The sequence below is a fragment of the Bos taurus genome, chromosome 1 (genome assembly GCF_002263795.3).
Source record: "Bos taurus isolate L1 Dominette 01449 registration number 42190680 breed Hereford chromosome 1, ARS-UCD2.0, whole genome shotgun sequence".
In the NCBI taxonomy this organism is placed as follows: Eukaryota; Metazoa; Chordata; class Mammalia; order Artiodactyla; family Bovidae; genus Bos; species Bos taurus.
The window spans coordinates 68,911,767-68,932,114 of record NC_037328.1 but is presented as its reverse complement, the minus strand read 5'-3'; the positions used below and the strand labels follow the sequence as shown (position 1 = coordinate 68,932,114).

General features: G+C 42.9%; 1 protein-coding gene across 20 annotated transcripts in view; it reads right to left on the bottom strand.

Moving 5' to 3' along the window:
* Positions 1–20,348, bottom strand: part of KALRN (kalirin RhoGEF kinase) — a 692,240-nt gene that overhangs the window by 194,063 nt on the left and 477,829 nt on the right. For all 20 annotated transcript variants that reach the window (XM_024991355.2, XM_024991361.2, XM_059886080.1 and 17 more), the window contains exons 31-33: positions 19,862–19,963; positions 18,125–18,267; positions 15,034–15,136 (exon numbers count right to left, since the gene is read on the bottom strand). In XM_024991355.2, coding sequence (XP_024847123.1) covers positions 15,034–15,136; positions 18,125–18,267; positions 19,862–19,963 — 348 coding nt within the window. The remainder of the gene's footprint in view (positions 1–15,033; positions 15,137–18,124; positions 18,268–19,861; positions 19,964–20,348) is intronic.

Genomic DNA, 20,348 nt, shown 5'->3' with positions numbered 1-20,348 from the left:
CCCTTTGGGAAATATGCCTTCAGGATAATCAAGTGTTCTCGATGACAAAAGGTAAACAGCAACGCCAACTTTTTCTTCCCGTTTAAATCTTTTGATGAATAGCCTTACATCTCTGACTTCTTAAAAAGAAAAATAAACTGAACATAATCTCCCCTTCTGTTGACAGTTCCAACGGAGTAATAGTTATGGCATAGGACAAAATATGAAGGATGTGCCAGGTTATATACCTTCAGTAAATAGGACCCAACTGCTGGAGTTTTGCTTCCTCTGTCAGCTTTTGCTTTCATAGCTTTCCTGCTTCCTCTTTTGCTATCAGTAGCTCAGCTTTTGTGGCTACTAGTGTCTACATAGAAGTAACTTTCTCTTATGGGCTAAGTAACTAGATGAAAATGGTAAGAATTACATATAAAATTAGGATTTGAGAGGCTCTCCTGTGAGCATAGATGCTTAGTTTTGTTATGTAAAGGTTTCCTACCTGGGTCTTAGATCTGTTTGTCGAACAACTGAGTTTCCAAATGCAATGGACTTACCATCTTTTTTCCTAATACATTTCATTGCTTTAACTGTATTGCCTGTTACATAATATATAAAGTGCAACAGATATGTTTTAAAATGTCAAAGTCTTTGTTCTTATTCTTTTAGTAAAACAGAGGTAAACTTAGGGATTGACAAAAGCCCACATTATGTATAAAGTTTCCATATTGGTATTTTCCACTATTCTGTGGAGAAGAAAATGATGAACTCTATTCTAAAGGACCAAAAGTAAGAAATGTCTCATTATATCCCATCATATAAGCCTTTAACTTACAAATGTGCTGCCTTCAAAATGTCAAATTAGATTTAGATGCTTTTTCAGACACAATAGAGTGAAAAGACTACCCACAGAATGAAAGAAGATATTTACAACATGTATAACCAACAAAGGATTCATATCTAGAATATATAAAGAAGGCCCAAAAATGCATAAGAAAGAAACAAACAGGCAGCTCACTAAAAAACTAGGCATCATGCCCCTGCGATGAACAGGGGCATTGTGAAGGAGAAAATCTAAAGGCCCACTAAGATATGGAAAGATCTGCAACTTCATTAATAATGAGGGGACTGCAGATTAAAACTATAAGCAAGTATTACTACATACCCATCAGACCTGGCTCTCTCAAGTACACATGATGATGTGGAGCAACAGAAAATCTCACATATACTTATAGGTAGGAGTGGACAGCTGGTGTCAGCAGTTAATAGTAAAGAGGAAGACACACTTACACACTATCACCTAGCAATTTCTTTCTCTTTTTGCACCTAGCAATTTCATTCCTAGCTTTATACCCTAGAGAAACTCAACTACATGTCTTCTGCAAGGATACACATACAAGAGTATTCTAGCATTGTTCCTAATAGGCCCAAACTTCCCATGTGCAAAATGGATAAATAAGTTGTGGTATATTCATACAACGGAATACTACACAACAATGAAAACGAATGAACAACTACACATGTCAGAAAGGATGAATTCCGTAAAAATAAGTGTTGAGCAAGAGAGGACACACACACGGAGAATGATTCTAGCCATATAAAACTTTACAACAGTCACACTGAAATAATATTCTGTAGGTGTATATACATGATGATGATGATCAAAGTAGCTCAGTCGTGTCCGACTCTTTGCGACCCCATGGACCATATAGTCCATGGAATTCTCCAGGCCAGAATACTGGAGTGGGTAGCCTTTCCCTTCTCCAGGGGATCTTCCCAACCCAGGGATCGAACCCAGGTCTGCCACATTGCAGATGGATTGTTTACCAGCTGAGCCACAAGGGAAGCCCATAGAAGGTACAATAATAGAGAAAATAAGGACATTATTATTATGAATGTCAGAAGAATGGTTACCTCTAGGGAAGAGGACAGGGCTGTGACCAGAGAGGGGCACACATGGAGTTTATGGAAATCTGGCCATGTCCTGCTCTTATGAACTGCATGGTTATTACATGTACGTTCACTCTATAATTATCTATTCAAATGTTTAGTAATTTTTATGCATTTTTAGTATACCTATTTTACATTAATAAATTTAAGAAAAGGTTTAATGTATACCAGATGTATCTGATTAGGAATGCATTTTATCCATAGTAACCGCTAGTCAGACAAGTCTGTAAGTCTCATTCGGTAATAGTGTAAGTCCAATACTGCACATTTCAATAACAATAACAGAAAATAAGACAGTTGCAATATTATCAGTTAAACAAAATATATACGAGAGAAATATTGAATAAGGATTATTTTAAAGTATCTAATATCAGATTGGAAAAGATAAAAACTATTGAAGATACATTAGGTAGCAAGACTGCAGAAACTGACACACATACTCAGCTGAAGACAGTATAGATTGGTCCAACTTCTATAAGGGGTGGTCTAACAACATCTATCAAAAATTTTAAACACATATTCTACTTCTAAGAAGTTACGCTAGTAATAAACTCATAACTCACAAGCATGAAAAACTACATTTGTATAAGGATTACAGCCCTGTTTGTAGTGGTAAAAGACTGGAACATCCCAGGCACCCATCAATAGAAGACTAGTTAAATAAATTATGGTCCTCTTAAGCAATGGAATACTGTGTAGCCATAAAAAAGAATGACCCAGCTCTACATGTCCTGCTATGAAATTACCCAGATTTGTTACAAGAAAAAAGTATAAAACAGTACTTATTGTTTGTTTACTTGTTTAGACATTTTTAAAAAATAATAAATGTGAGCTTTTATATTTTAAAATAGTATCTCAAGAAAAACACCTAAATTTTAAATCATGTGTATGTATTATTGCTTCAAAAGTTCCTTTAAAAAATTTTGAGTACATCTGCTTAAGGAAAAACAGATTTAATTAGATTATAATGCGGAAGCATAAGAAACTTTTAGAAAAAATTCTGAGGGAACTTTTTAATAGTTCCCATCAGAACTAACAGGTCATTAAAAAAAAGCCTAATTCCACATCAAAACAAAATACTTCTTTTGATACAGATGTATCAGTTGCATTGCTCTTTTACAATCCCTCATGATTAGAATAATTATTCTAGAGTTAAAACTGATACAAAAGAGGAGAAATAGAAGGAAGATAAACTTCAAGGTCAAGCTCAAATTTCACTTCTGGTGTAAAAGCCATCCTTGGTTCCTAGGCTGTTGTTCAAAGTGCCTATACTTGTTTAAAAAATGTAGCATATTGTGTGATAAGTATATATCTCAACTAACATTCATTGTCCTAGTTTCTCTGATGCTAAGCACAAAAATTGGAACCAAAGAAGTGCCAAGTACAACTGTGTCCTTCCATAAATACAAATAACATGTATATAGCCACTGTATGTGGCATCATATATAAGACACTTGTGGGTGTGAACTCAGGAAACTCTGGGACAAGGACAGAGGTTGTTCTTATATATCCTGAATCTCCATGGTAAATGGTCATCAGTGAACACTCAGTAAAATTCTGTTGAATAAAATTCAGTGTACCTAAATATTTGAAATAATTTTCCATTTTTGTCTCTAGCTAATTTCATTCTTCTCTGTTAACAGATTTTCCTGCTTGATCAGGAGTTAATGGTGGTGCCTACTTCAGTCAGTTCAGTTCAGTTGCTCAGTCGTGTCCACCTCTTTGAGACCCCATGGACTGCAGCATGCCAGGCTACTTATTTGCCTCCTTAATGCATAACCAATCCAGTGGTTTGGACTTTATATGCCCCCATTGGAAGTACTGTTTTAAATCTAATGTTAGAGAACATATGCCTAAAATATTTTTCTTTGAGTGGTTTTCAATACATTTTCATGGGTTCAATAAAGGTGCTTGCTTAATATCTTGTGTGTAATAGAAACTATGACTGTTCTTGTTTTGGGGGGTGCAGGGTGATGGGGAGATGAGTTAGACACTGTATTACAGATTTCAGATTCTACAATTTGAAATAAGTTCCTTGAATAAACTCTTCCCCATTTCTCATCCCCTCATATCCTTCCTCATTATCATCATCATCACCTGTTATTATAACAGTTTCCCCTTTTTTTAAATAACAGTTTTCCTTTGATATTCTTGTTTTATGAAATAGAAGTAATGTTTGGGCGCTATGTGACTACTTCCTGATCTATTCTCTTTGTCTGGAATTTCTACCAGCCAGGAAGGCTGCTGCTGCTGCTAAGTCGCTTCAGTTGTGTCCGACTCTCTGTGACCCCATAGACGGCAGCCCACGAGGCTCCCCCGTCCCTGGGATTCTCCAGGCAAGAACATTGGAGTGGGTTGCCATTTCCTTCTCCAATGCATGAAAGTGAAAAGTGAAAGGGAAGTCGCTCAGTCGTGTCTGACTCTTCGCGACCCCATGGACTACAGCCTACCAGGCCCTCTGTCTGTGGGATTTTCCAGGCAAGAGTACTGGAGTACTGGAGTACCTTCCCTAACTGAAACTCTACTGACTGCAACTACAGCTCAAAGGTGACAGTGGTGGAAATTCTAACATTCTGGTTTGAAATCATTATGAATCAAGAAGTTAAAAACTGGGGGACTACCTTTAAGAACTCCCACGTTATGTTTTTAAAAGATTTGCTGAATTCTTTTAAAATAAAAGCTGCAATAGTGTCAATCACAGATGCACACACAAAAAATAGATGTAAGTTGCAACGCATTCCAAATATCTCCAATTTGAGTATATTTAGGTTCACATCAACACAAAAGAGAAAGGTTTAAGCAGGCCACCTAGGTGCTTTGTCTGTTTTGTTCACTGCCATAACCTCTTTGTCTAGAATAGCACCTACCAAACAGTAGGAGCTCAATAAATGCTTGATAAGTTAATCAATGAGATTAAAAGATGGCATGCATCAAGGTAATGAGGAAAAGAAAAGGTAATGAACTTTTAACATCCTCTAGTGCTCACCAAGGCAGACTATCGTCCATGTGTAAGTGACTAACAGCAGAGTCTTGGATGAAACTTTCTAAATCCCATTCCTGCAACTGAAAGAAAACCAGCTAGCAGGAGACAGGAAAGGGACAGAAAAACACAGAGCCTGTTTTTTTTTTCTTCATAATCTTCAGAGTGGAGTACAACCCCTTGCACATGACACAGAGAGCAATGCATATGGGAGCATTCAGTAAACGCCCCATAACCAGCATCAGCAGGGGCCATGCAGATTTAGAATTGCTCTTCTGAACTTCTAATCAATGTCTATATGTTGCTGCAATTAGCAGCTTCAAGTAGAACCAATTACAGCATTAATGATGATGATAATAATAATAATAATAATGATTGGAGACGAACATTCTGAACTTAGAAAACTCAACTCTAAAAGGGGGAGGCTGAAAACTTGACTATCAACTCTGAATAAGGCCGTGACTACTCCAGCAAAACCAGGGCAACAGAAGATCAGAAAGACTGATTAGCAGAAGGAAGAGTCTGGGTGAAACTACGGAGTGGACACGTGGAATGGGTCTAGTCTTTATAGATCTGCATCTTCCAGCACTTTTCTCAATAGGAAGAGCTATCAGGGCAGAAGCAGGCTGCTCCTCTCAGCAGGCATTTGCTATTTGTTGCCCTGGGCCAAAGTCCCATCCTTGGAGTTTTTTTCCTAGTGGCAAGCCACCACAGAGGACAGGCAATCTTGTTTCTCTTGACAAGGCTCTACTTTCTGGCAATAGGATCATATCATCTCACCCCAATGCCACAGAAGCGTAGATCTTCCCATGGTCATCCTGTGTCCACTATATCCTACTAGTCATGACAGATAGGTGGGCAGTAGCCATTAGCAGTAAGGCAGTGAAGCTAAGCTTCCAGGAAGGAAAAACCCACACAAGCATTTGCAATCTACAGTCAAGATCACAAAAAAACGGTAATATTTATCCACTTATCTACCAAGACTCCCATGTTATGGGAGAAAACATGTCATGTTTGACAGCACAGCACAAATGGGGAAAGGAAACTCAGCTAAAGCACAACCACCACCTCAAAGCCTCGTTCATCCACCCCATCCACTCTAATCTCACTACTTTGGCTCTAGATGTTCATATCTTGAAATTCCTAAGAGTTCACTTTCACCCCTACCAGGAGAGCTTGCCTCCAGATACCAGAACTCCTAGTGTCATCACCCCCTAGTCATCCAGGAGCACAACATTTAAAAAAACAATATTTCCCAAAGCCTGTTTCCCTCTTACCAGTAGCTTTAAGAAGGTAGATTTAGTCATCTTGTTCTGCACTAAAAGAACTTTTTAACTCAGAAGGAAAAAGGGCAAATGATATGCCAAGAGGTCTGTGCAGAACAGTCCAGTAAAACCCTCACCCTGAGAGCTGCCACTTCTCTCTGCCTCCAACCTCCAAGCTGGCCCTGCCCTCGACCTGTGCCATCTCCCAGTCCTGTGTCCCTTCTCCCCAGTGTGTCCGACCGGCAGTGTACTCACTTGAGGCTTGTTTGCCTTGGACTGTTGCCAGCTAATCCACTTTAACATCTTGGCTTGATCTCAAATTTTCTTTCTGCTTCCACCAAACTTTTTACAAACAGAATTTAAGTTTGTGCTGGGTGGCAGTAGGGTTGAACTTGTTCTGAAGACTCACGCTCCCACAGCGCTTGGAGGCAGGGATCGGCCTCACCACAGTGCTTTCTGCCCAAGCTCTCAGAATCCGAAAGGGAATTTGCCTAGAGTGGCTTGAAGACTCGGGCAGAATCGCACTCCCACCAAGGCCACTACATGAGTCACAAGTACTTAGTATCGAACAGTCTGTGGTAGGCATCAACACTTGATAAGTTATCTTTCTCCTTTGCAGTCTGGAGACAACTTAAAGAACCACTTTGTACTTTACTTTGGGTTGCTGTAGATTTGCTGGGACTGGGCAGGGAGGTATAGAGGCAGCTGGAAAAGAAGCCAGTACCAATAGTGTTTGTTTTTGCTACAAAGTTTTAGAAGCTGAACTATCAGTTACTACAAAAGTACTATGCTTTTGATTCCATTTAACAGGCAGGAGAGTGACTTGGGCTTCAATCTGAGGTCTGCCAGGAACTGGCTTTGTGATTCTGTGCAAATCACCTTGTTCCCTTTAAACAGGATGGAAACAGAGGGCAAGAGGCTATCTTGGGCTCCATTATTTCCTGAGTGTCTGTTTTCAAACTCCAGACTTACCTGGAGTCATATCTGGCCTCTGGCCAGCCCTATAGCTATCACACAGAGATCTAATCTACTGACAAATCACCTTTTGCAATTTCCTTATTTCTGGATCACATATTTGCACAGTACCACCACTGGAAACCAAGAAATTTGTGGGCTCAGTGCTCTGTGATCTGCCTGTGTACTGCAAACTGCTTCTCACCCGTGGTGGGTTATGAAGATTATTTGCTTTCCAGATGATTGATTGGTAACATTTATGAAGTCTAAGTTTAGGTTTCAGATGTATCCACCTCAGAGGAGGTGTACAACTGTATATCTTTTAAAGGTATTTGTTTAAGAGTTAGAAAATGCTCTGTTACTAGATGGGAGGCAACACAAACCTCTCCCTCTAAAGAAACACTTTAGGGCCCTGAGATAAAGGGCAGAGTAACAGAAGTGGTGAGGACTCTCCTGGAGACCCATTACATTTTTTCTTTCTAGCTTTTAGCATCGTGCATTTAATAGGCTAGACCTCCAGAAGGTGGATCAACCTGCTCAGGCCCCAGGGCTAAATGTCACACGTTGTCACAATCTCATTCTGGAGACTCAAACTTGGGTGGACCATCTTGATGGTTTTCGTTTCGTTTTTGTTTTGTTTCTTAATGATGATCAATAACTTTATTTTTGTATTTTTATTATTTCATACATTTATTAAGATCAAGTACTTCCTTAGGTATGCATTGAGTTGACCACTAAATTCTTTTGAATACATTTTTAGTAGACCTGTATTACACTGTCTTATTTAGATATATCTGAAAGAAAATTCAAACAAAACCAACCAACCGACCAACCAAAAAAACATATGAAACAAAAACTCTGGTCTTTCTCCAACTAGAAAATGTACCAGTGGCCTCTCTGTGTTCTCTCAAATACCAAACCATATGTTGTAATGTATTTTATAATATGTCTATTAGCTATTGCTTTGGGTTATTTACACCTTCTATATTAACGCAGATAACGAAGTTTTAAAAAGTATGTCTTCTCTTATAATTTTATTTAATTTAATATAACTAAAAGAGTAGCAATTCTTTTACAGGTCATTGACCCACATATATCATAAAATTGTGTATATTATACACACACGAAAAATCTAGGGATATGGCTCATAACGCATTATTCCCTTTATAACAAGTTATATCCTGCTGGTGTAGTGCATCATCTTGATTTTTTTTTTTTTTAAAGAATTTGCTAAGTGAAAAATATTACAATGTGTGAACTGATAGGATTTTTATTAGTCTTGACACTGTTGAGTCTCCACATTTCCAGATATTTGGTTTTTATCCTTAGTGGCAAAAGCCAGTGATCTGTAGGCCCTTAAAACTCAAGTCACCACAGTCATCTGGACAGTCTCCTTTGCTTCACACCCTCTTTTGTACAGGATCTTGGCTAGTCCTTCAAAATCCCAGGAAGCTGAAATCACTGCCTTCACTGTACAGACTTGGAGACAGAGGCATGGAATGATTAAGTGACCCGTTCAAGGTCCTGCCACTGTAAGCAGTCAGGGACTGAATGCGTGCCTGATTCCCAAGCCATCTCCTCTGTGCAGCTGACACCTTCGTAGCCCACTCAGACTCTCTTTCCTGCTGGGGCTGCCATGCTTCAGCTCTTTGCATGTTGGCTGCTAACAGCTCACAGCTGCCACAAAAGACCAGTCCTTTGCCTCAAGGTAGGGCAGACTTTGGGTGCCATTCACACTCCAGCTCCAGGAGGGATCAGGCTGAGCTGGACTCCAGCTGAAGCCACGTGCACATTTGCCTTAGCTCCTTCTACAATGGGCCCTGTTTCCTGCCCCTTTCCCTGAAGGGGCACCAGTAAACTCCATGCACAGGAATCCCGGTCTCAGACTTTGCTTCTAGGGAACTGGAACCAGTATGCTCTCCTTCCTCCCAAGAAGCCCTATATCCAGCCTTATTCTCTGGAGAATTTTTCTACTTAGGAGCCCAAATCTTTATTTTTAAAGATATTAGTTTATTTTATTTGGCTGGGATCTTTCTTTAGTTGTGGCATGTGGGAGCTTCTTCCGCAACCAGGGATCAAACCTCGGCCCCCTCCATTTTAAGAGCACAGAATCTTAGCCACTGGGCCACCAGGGAAGTTTTCCTATGAGCCCATTTAAATGGAGAGTCTATTTTTTTCTCCCCCTATCAACAATAATCCCTACAAGGAAACTAACTTCTTACATTTAAGGCAAGTTCTTCCAATTGCAGCATTAGCCCACTTTTTCTTACAAGAAAAACCTAGGAGCCTTTTTTAGCTCTTGTTAATAGCAGAAAACTAGAATGCCATCCTTTCTCTTTCTGGTTATTTACCTTTCCTCCTTATATAGGAAAGCAAGCCAAAGGAGGGCTTGTTCATTCACTGCTGCCCTCTCAGCATGGAGAGCCGCACCTGCTATGCAGCAGAGCATGAACGGAGAGCACAGCAGAGCATAACAGAGCATGAGTGGAGAGAGATGAAATAGGCAGTGCACGGGCGGGGCCCTCACCAATATACCAATGTGGGCGCCAGACCCTCTCTGACTACATCCCTTGCACCCAGTGGCCTGCTCTGTGCTTCCAGAGTACATGTGTCAGGATCACCAGGGTCTGATAAACCAGGTGGGGCTCTTTAGTAAAGAAGTTCTTTCCCAGAAGGCTTCTGCAGCCAGGCTGCCCTGCTCCTTGTTAGTGGTATTGTGTTACCGCAGTGAGTGACCTTGTAGGAATCCTTTGTCCCCTTAGTCTGGCCCTTGCCATCTCTAAACAGAATATTTCCTCCCAAACAGTAGAACAAAGTTTTGGTCATAACTCATTACACTGATTTGACAGTTGAGAGTTTAAACACTTCTGAGTTGTATTCTGAAATCTCCAGGCTTCTCTAGGCATTTCCCTGTCCCCCTTCAGCACGTTGTCATTATCAGCCCACCTTGTAACTTAGATCACATTTGCTTGTTTTTGAAATCCCTCATTCAAGTCACAGTCAGCACTGGGATGTTTCAGCAGTATTCTTCTGTTATAATTTTTGCAGAGAATAGCACTTGCAGCTCAATTTCCTGTCTCCAGCCAGCCTGAACATGTCTAGAAATTCACAGCATATTTTGGATGGAGAGCACCCTTCCTAGGAGGGGTTTGTAATGTTCAATTCAATAAGCACTTACTGAGCACCTCTGGCATAGCTAGTCTAAACAACATATACATGCATAGAGACTGTCACTGCCTAGCTGGCTACTTCTGTACCATTAGTTGGTAATTATTTGGCAGATACCCATCTTGTTCAACAACAAGACACTTCTTCACTACTACCTTATTACTCAGCCTTGCTTGACTAGAATTCTATGATTCTGGATTTCTCTGAAATATGGTTGCAAACTTCCACCACCTAATACATGTATAAGCAAGAGGGTCTTGTAGTCATGTCCAGAGTACCATGAGCATAGTCTGGACAGAATAGGAAGGGGCTCAGACCCAGAGCTCTATGGACAAAGTAAGGACATCCATTTGCCTTCAGGGAAATGACACTTTTACACGGGACAAGGATAAAGTAGAACCTAATTATGCAGACCCATTTGAGAGCAGAACAAACAAAACTTTGGGGAAAGCTATTCATATCATTTACTGAGGCACCCATGTTAGCTTTGTCAGAATTTAATGCAGAATTAAGAATACTAGACTGATTCCTCATCAAGGGAGGACATACCACAAGCAATTCCAGCTTCTCTGTTATAGAGGAAAATGGGGGCGTTCCCTTTCCTAAAAGGAAGAGTCAGACAAGGATAGACCCAAGTTTCAAAGCCTGAGTGGGAAACGAGGAAGGGCCAGGTGTTCGCCATTTGTTGGTCTTCTGTTCTCAATCTTGTCTTCATAGTCAGAATTTGGATGCAGTCACAAAAAGTATGTTTAGCCAATAATGCTGGGGAATGCATCTGATACACTGGACAGAATAACTCTGTATTCAAAACATGCTGGAATATGGATGGAATTAAACAAGAGACCATCTAATAGATATTAAATAGTCCAACACTCAGGTTACTAAGTCACCTTCCCAACTAAGAGCGGGCCACAAAAACAGGCAAGGAGATTCCACGAGTCAGCGTTGTACATCCTACTATACAGGGTAAAACATCTTAGGGAGGGAGGGCAGGCACTGTCGCTCTAGAACAATAAGCTGAATTTGCATTGGTTAGTTCACATCTAATGTACTGTATGTCACTCTGCAGGCCCCATTTTATATAGATCATTATATACTAGAGTAAATCCGAGGAAAGCAACCAGGATATGGAAAGGTCTGAAAATATATTAATAGAAAGAATAGCTGGAGAAACTGAGAACTTCTAAAAAAGAAGATTAAAAAATAGAAAAAACAAGTCAACTGTCTTCAAATATCTAAAGCTTTAGGGGTTACCACTGGCCAAAGGTGATACAATTTGAGGATTAAAATGAAATACCTGAGAATAATGGATCATAACCCATTAGATAACAAAATAAACCAAGAGCCAATGCTAACAACAAATAGCTACATTTTAGATTCTAAGGCCTAGCAAATGGAAAGTGGAATTAAGTTGTTCTATTTATATTCAAGCAAACTGAAGCTATGTCCCTTTAGGTCTAATATAGAAAAAACTTTTTGACATTTAATGAACCATGGACCTGGAGGGCAGAACTCTATTCAAGAACTTCCAAAGATCTTTAATCTGCTAAATAATCAAGTACTCTTATTCACAGTCTCTAGATTTCTATTTCCTTTCTAATAAGATCGAAAGTTAATCTTTACTGAGTGTCTAATAGGTAACAACTAAACATATTTTACTTAACCTTCCCAAAGACTCAGTGAGATGGGTATTATCTTTGTTTTATAGATTGGGAGATTAAGGTGCAATAACTCGTGCAACGTGACACAAAGGGCAAGTGCCAGAGCTGGTATTTGAGCCCAGGTGTGTCCACACTCCTTCTACCCTACCCCACACACAGAGGACACATAAAGTGATTGCAGAGGTGTCTTAGGGTCCCACAGGTCCCGAAGGCCATCCGTCCTGGCCCTTTGATGGTTATGTTCACCGTCTATCCAGCCCACAGTTCTACTATTCTCATTCCTCTGGATTAGAAGAAAAAGACTGGGGCTTTTCTAGAAACTCACTGTTAAAATAACCCTGATCTCTATGAGGTATCTCTGCCCCGTCCCTTCCCCACAGTCATCTTGTCTGCCCTCCTGCTGAATATGACTCAGCCTACCTGAATTAACCTGTTTTCTCTTTCTCTTCTTCAGAGTCTACTCAGCTGACTCCTTGGAAACCAGTGAAGACTAGTTTCCAGGTCTTGTGGTATAGTTAGGGGGAAAATTTAACACTGTTGATAACATTTATAAATTCAAAGATACCAATAAACAGTTTCTCTGACGAAGGGCAGTGCAGGTCAAAGGGACACATGGCTGTCCCATTCTCACTGCTTAGTGTTAGAAGAGTAAGAACATTCTAATTACGGTACATGGTTGCAGACAGGCCCTCCCTTTATTTGACTGTTCCTAAGTGATTTTCCAGGTTTCCTGGCGGAACACAGAATCTCTCTTCATCTTCCAACCTACTGCTCATATTTCCCAAAGGCTGAGAAGATAATTGGGAATTGACCAGTCTTCCAGCTGATCAAAGCTTTTTGCTTGAAGTAAGGAAACTTCCAGGTTTCTTTAGCATATTTATAAATACACTATTTGTATGTTTGGCTGCTTTCAGACCACCTGTTTCAGCTTCTTCTTCATTCTAGAGTTCCCTGCCTGCTCTGTTCATTCCCCAAGTACTTCCTGAGCATCCCTGTGTGCTATGTGCCGAGGGGACAGCCGTGAAACAGACAGACATAACCCCTGCCCTCAACAGGGCTTAAGAGCCTGGCTATAGAGACATACATGAAACGAAAATTACACAAATAAGAATTCACACTCAACAAAGAGTCCACATGTCTCTACAGTATCCAGCACAGAGCTTGGCACGTGGTGGGTGCTTTTTCACGAGTATGTGCCTGGAAGTTTTGTGGAATGTGAAGAAGGACCTACTAGCTGAGTTCATCTTAGCACTGGGAGCTCAAAGCTTTGACTTTTAGAGCGAGGAGAAAACATGACAGTGAATCAGGGAGACATGGGTTCTAGTTTCTGCTTTTCTACTCGCTGCTAGGATTTTCTTAGGTGAGTCACTCAGACTTTTTGGCATCAGTTTCCTCACTTGTGAATAACGTGTAACTATCAGGGTTCCTCATTAATAAAGAAGTGGCTGCTGTCAGAAGTGATCTACTCCAACTGCAATCACCCTGCTAGAAGACAAGGAAAGGCTGGAGTGGAGGCTTCCTAAGACAACTCTTTGGCCGAGGTGTCTAAGGGCCATACAGAAGACAAAGCAGCAGCCTGAAGGGAAGCATCCCCCGGATGACCACCATGGAACTAATAGGCTGCTAGGCTGAACATGGGAAACATGATCACTTACCACCCACTGACTGCTTAAAAAGAAACACTTTCATTCATAGGATACTCTAGGTTATACTTCTAAACAACCAATGGGAGGAGAAAGGAAGTACAGAAATAGTTTTCTTTGTATGTTTAACAAGTAGAAAAATCCAATTTTCCATCTACTCTGATAGTCAAAAATGAAAGCAGGATGTCAAATAGAATTGATTACCCTGCATGTCCTTGAACACTAGTCTAGAGAATGATTTTGCACCATGATCTTAGGAAGTTTCCAGTAAGAAAAAAAAAAAAAAATTTGGAAAAATCCTAATAAATGCAGATTATTCTAAAAAAAAGTGTCCCTAATTTAGAAAACTGAAATGAAGTCAGGACACAGCATGTTGCCTGAGGCTGGAGGACTAAGGCCAAAATACTCAGTCTAGAAACTAGGATCAATTAGCCTTTGAAAACCCCTACCTTTATTAATAAAATCCCTAGTATTCAGAAAAGGATCATCTCATACTCTTCTGACCTTCAGGTAAACAGATGAGAGGAGGGTCAGAGACAGAACCTTCCCCGGCTCCTGATGCACATTCAGACCACTGAACTCCTCCCGTGGCTTGAGCAAACACTCCAAGTCTCTGCTACATTCTCCTTTCTTTGGCTCCTCATCAGAGCTCCTCTTACTCACTTGCTCCAAAATGTAAGAGAGCAAGTGACCAGGTTTTCTCCTGAGACAACTACATCCCTCCACATTTTTTCAAACATCACTTCCTGGTCCTCTGTCCCTTAGGAACTGAACCCCAGTACTCTGGCCAGAGAAAGGCATCATTTTCACCAGAGTGCCTTCAGACAGGAGGCCCCTTCCAACTGGCATCTCTGTGGCCATTTCCAAAGTCACTGGTCTTGGTATAACTTTGGGATGAGCCAGTCACAGCCACTAAGGTCTCTGGAAACTATCCCAGTCTCAGCTTCCTGAGTTCCAGTCTCCCAGAAAGCACAGCCTAATAAGTGCCACTGGGGCATCTCAGGAGAGGAAACCCAGACTCGCTCTCCACTCTCCCCAGTGCTGCTAAGCTTTGATGGCATGAGAGGGCTGGCTGGCCCCTCAATCTTCTGTCCCCTCAGACAAAATCTCCACGCTGTAGCATATCTCCTCCAGTCCTCCAGCTCTTTCCCTCTGGCCGCCACAAAGGCCACTGGCTACTGAGGTCAGGTTCCACCGTGGGAGACATTCCCCCATGGGTGGCCCTCCAGGAGTGGTTAAGCCAGTAGGAAGTCTTGGGGAGGAAGGTTGGCTGTAGCATATCTCCTCCAGCCCTCCAGCTCTTTCCCCTCTGGCCGCCACAAAGACCACTGGCTACTGAGGTCAGGCTCCACCATGGGAGACATTCCTCCATGGGTGGCCTTCAGGAATGGTTCAGCCAGTAGGAAGTCTTGGGGAGGAAGGTTGGGGCACTGGCCTACCTTGTCACTGTCCGCTGTGTTCTGGGAGGTCCTAGAGGCAATGGAGATGGTGTCTGGCTGGCTGCTCCCATCCCCCTGGCTGTCAACATCCTCCACTCCATCCCTGCAGGAAGAAGAGAAAAACAGCAGGGGTGGGGGTGGGGGGAACAACTGTGGGTTTAGAGCACACAAGGATTTCCAGCTGGTCTGGCAGAGCAGAGCCTTAGCACTTTTTAGCAGGGATTTGTCTAAAATTATCCCACTAAAGGAAGCAGTCCCATGTGATTTTCAATGATGTCACTTCTTGCGCTTAGCAAATACATAATCACTATGTTGATAACTGAATACAAAATGACTCTCTATAACTCTTCTGGCCCATGGTACAGAGGGGGCAGCTATTTATTTTCACTAGGAATGGGTCTATAATAGCCAGTAGGGAGAAGCACCTGCTTCTAAGCACCTGCTTAGAACCTAGGCTTCTCTCCAACTGTCTGGGTCATCTGCAACAATCCCAGAGCTCAGGGCATTCAAATAGATTTTGTGCGTGCTGTAACAGGATGGGGGTGGTTTATAGCTGGCTTATAAAGAGAACAGAACTGAGAATAATTTTTTTTGACCTGTGCTTCTCTTGCTTAAGAAAATTGGGTGGGATATTTTCTCCAGGGGAGATGATCCTTGGGAAGGTCCTTATGTTGGACCCTCAACTCCTGTGTCTGGAGGAAGAGTTTATTGCCTTCATTTTGGTGGGTCTTACTGATCGCATGCTTATTTATGATGACTTCTTATAACATAGAAAGCCAAGGCATCTTCTCAAAGATAAGAGGACAGTCACAGATTCCGCAGCAGCTCTGGAGCCAGCTGTGCTCCTGAGGGTCTGACAGGACAGTCTCCCAAGTGTACTCCTGGCCTTTGGACCCCTTCCTAGGCCCCTGGACCATTTCATTCACATGCTCCCTCAACTCTGCTGCTTTACAACTGGGTCCCAATCCCATACTGAACACAAAGGCTGGGCCAAGGGGCATTAGCGGTCTGGCAACTGGTGAAAGCCAAAGGGTCCATGTCAGGAAAAACTGGAGGTGTGGGCCAGGGGTTGGATAAATCAGCACAGGAAATGACAGCACTTCCTATGGGGGGTCTATGTGAAAGTCATACCCCTGCTGCTACTTTATAAAAATATGGCCTTAGGGGAAATGGGAACTCACTGCCCGAGAGTGTTACTCCATGGGCAACATTTATGGAAGCTGTCTCATCAAAGTCTACACAATTACAATCTACAGTGTGGGAGAACATGGACATGTGTGTGCATGTGTGCATACATGTGATGCATATGTACATACACAGAGAGTGCTAATCATAAGAAGTTTCTCCCACTCAGAATAATTCTAAGTCGACTGTTTTCTCACCACCACTTGTGGGCTTGGGAAATGCCAACTTATTTTAATAATATAAGCCACACGTTCGTAGGAAGGAAAATCTGCTGTAAAAAAAAATTACGTGATGCGTTTCAAAACCAAAAATAAAGGACATTTAAATCATCTGTTATTTTAGATATCTGGAACACTGCTCCCCACCATTTGTAGATAGTTCCGAGCTGGCTGTACTTCCTGCTTCCTACTATTCTGGCCCATTGCAGGACCTTCTGGTCCACTCCAGATGAAGCTAGTTCTGGGGAAGGTGAGGAGCCTAGCCAGGAGGGTAGGAAGTATTCCCCAAGCCAACCCATTCCTCTGTAAACTCTGTCACCATATATAGGGAGCCAAGCTAATGAAATAACACAACACCTGGCTGTTCTCTGCAGTGTCCACCAAGGTTTCTCACTCTCTCATCACCTGACAACGACCAAGGCAAGGCATGAGGCATTTCCAAGGTATGTCCATCCCATGTTCTAGAAATGCTCAAATTCTACTAGAGGAGAAAGGGGCTCTTTCCCTGGACAGCCTTGCCTGAATATCCTTTCCCACCAAGGTTCTGGACCTTGACTTCCTTATAACTGTTTTTCATTCTCTCTTTTATTGAAGTAAAGACTCGCTACAGAAGGATCCGTCTCTAGCACTAAACTAATTGTGCCCCTTACCCTGACACAGGTAACTGAAAATAACCCCTCCCCAGCACAGTCATAACTGTTCTTTCAGCACCTAGAAGGGGCCTTATCCTGGCCATGCATGTCCTGGGGCTCCTGCCCCTGGGGGAATCTCTCTCTACCTTAGCCACACCCTTCTTTTGACTACCATCTCTCCTGGTGGCTCCCTGGCTTGTGTATGCTGGCTGGTACCAAAGGGTCAACTAAATCTTCTGAATTTATTCCATTCATGAATAGGAGAGAAGACAGCCTGTTATCACCGACATCCATAACCTCCAGAACTCTGTTTTTACTTTTTTTTTTTTTTTTTCGAGTTCTCCAAAATTGACATGAAGTTTTTCTATTCTTTCTTTTAAAGTGCCCTCCGAAGAGTCATTGAAAGTGACTGTCACAAGGAGACTTGAGAAAGAAATACTTAAGCAGTCACCCACTGGTATAGGGAAAACTGGGATTCAGAAGGACCCAGAGAGATGAAAGTATTTTAAAAAAAAGTCATCTTCTGCCCAATCACAAGGCTTGCCTCAAATGAAAGAAGATGAGGGCTTGGCAGGGGTGGGGGTGTAGAGTAAGAGCTGCAGTGACGCCATACCCCTGCCCGTCACAGCCCTTCGCTGTCTAGCCGGTCCAGAGAGCCCTCCCCTCAGCCACCTCCCTCCCAAAGCCTTCCCCATACACTTCACTCTAGTGCCCATCACAAGTCCTCTCTCCGTGATGCCTGCAGCATTTCCCGTCCCTACCGGTGGTCCTGGCTCTTCTTGTTTAATTATCCCACGTGTGAGACATGCCTGTCAGATGGTTCTTGAGCGAATGGACTCCCTTTTATATTCCCAACACACTCAGGTGCTCACTGAAGCTCTGCTGAGTATAACTGACAGTGATGGGTGAGGTGCTTAAGAGGAGGTGACTCCTCTTAGGTAGAATTCAGTGGGGTGTCACAGAGAGGGGTGCACCACCCCCACAGAAGCAAAGGTTTGCCCCAGCCCCGCTCCCTGAAGCCTGTGAGGCTGTGCTAGGGGCAGAGACCCTGGTTACCTCTTACTGTTGTTCCTCTGTTTGGCTGGTGTTTTGGGGAGCTGAATTGGCTCCTTCAAAGCTCCTTTCAGGTGAATGATCCTTTCTTGAATCACCTCTCGAATGTTCTTGATCCACTCCTGCTTGGTTTCTATGTTGGAGGCCTGCAGTGCCACAGGGAGAGACAGTAAGAACCTCATTTCCCTCAATCCACCGAAACAGTTCTCAAACCTTCTCTTGCAGGCTTAATCCATCATTGGTCAAGGATATCAAATGTTGGAGGGGTTTACTTCTCTGTTTTTTTTTTTAATTTTTTATTATTGTTATTATTATTATTTTTTACTTTACAATATTGTATTGGTTTTGCCATACATCAACATGCATCCGCCACAGGTATACATGTGTTCCCCATCCTGAACCCCCCTCCCACCTCCCTCCCCATACCATCCCTCTGGGTCATCCCAGTGCACCAGCCCCAAGCTTCCTGTATCCTGCATCGAACCTGGACTGGCGATTCGTTTCTTATATGATATTATACATGTTTTAGTGCCATTCTCCCAAATCATCCCCCCACCCCCGGTTTTATACTTGTGACTTCAATCCCACGGACATGCTTTTCCAACTCCTTGAACAGGGCTCTGACCTCAAGACTCAATGCAAACTTCGACAGGGTCATTTTCAAAGTATTTAATAACTTTGGAGGCACTGACCAACAGTGATATCTGCCCCTGCTGGACCAAGGATTAACACTTCAGTTACTGGATTCTGGGGAGGTCTGGAGAACACAGGAGGGGCAACAAGGGGGTGTTTGGAGGCAGCAGCCACTTACCAAGTGGATATATAGACCTGGATATACTGGTCTAACTCGGATGCACTTATATCGAACCTGGATATAAGTCCAACGCCCATATGACTACATAGGCTTGTACTGACTGCGTTGGTCCCAGGTTTTTAGGCTAGTAAACCTGTTAATTGAAGGCACTGCTGTCACTCCATGAATACCCCATTTGTCTTCATGGAAGTCTGTTCAGGTACTTCTTCCTCATGCCGGGCAGCAGCCATGCTGACAACTCAGAGTGAACAAGTGTGAAGCTTGCTCAGGGCTGGCCCATGTCTTCCTTGGTGATGAGCACTTCCCTGAGAAGCACACAACTGATGGATGTGCCACGTGCAGGATCTGTCCTCGGTTTCACTAACGTGACCACAAGTGCTCACTCAGCTCCCCGTTATGTGTACTCTGGGGAGCTGAGGGGACTCCTTAGGGACCCTTCTCAACACTCCTCTCAATCGGCCTAGTTCCCATGCTCGCTCGTATGATTCACTAGAGTTTCTAGAATGTAAGGGTCTATATCTCACACACAGCCTCCACTGAGCAGAATACCTTATATGCGGAAGGTGTTCAGGAAAGAAATGTTGAATGAATGTAGAGCAAAACAAGGTGACTTTTGCCAAAGGTCAGTTGTCATCCTTGACACTTGAAGTGGCCACATGGGCAGAACATATTTAAGTGGGCCCCACTAAGGCCATTCCCTGCCTTCTTCCTTCCACACGCCAACAAGTACCTGGACTTAGAGACCAGTAGTCTGAGATTTTAGGCTACTTTCATGATAGAATTTGTGTCTGAACATCCATGTGGGGCTGCCCTCCTGAGGGAAGCCCAGAGGCCCCAGCTTTTAGGCATATCCTGCCCACATCCCTCTAAGCCCCCTTTGGTTACCCCCAACCCTGGTCTTGTGCCCAGCAGAGAGCAATACTTACTTTCAGCACTGTTTTATTGTCTGAGGATGGGGTGCGCCCAGACCACAAGGCGAATTTGCAGGGATCGCCCTCTACGTGTTCGGTCACACCCAGCTCTGAGGTCTGTAGACAGGAAATGCCTGTGAGAGGCGGGGAAGGGGAGGGCGGTGGGGAGACTTAGGGCTGGGGTGGGAAGGGAAAGGCAACAGAGAGGAGAGGACCGAGGGAGGGGCTCTGTCAATCAAACTTAAACAGACCAGATGTTCTGTTCTTCTACCCAGGATGAAAGGACCTACAGGCACGTGCCTGATGAGCAGGTAGCAGGGAGGGAGGGTGAAGAGGGAGGCGCCCACGCCAACAGGAAGAAGAAAGGTGAGCTCTAAGATGCGGAAGTGGGCTGAGGGGGCACTTTCCAACTAGGATGCCTTTCGCTTGTCCAGGATGGTGTTGGTGTGGCACCAGGGGAGAGACGAGCAGAGTGTACAAGATCCCTTCCTGCCCAAGGGAG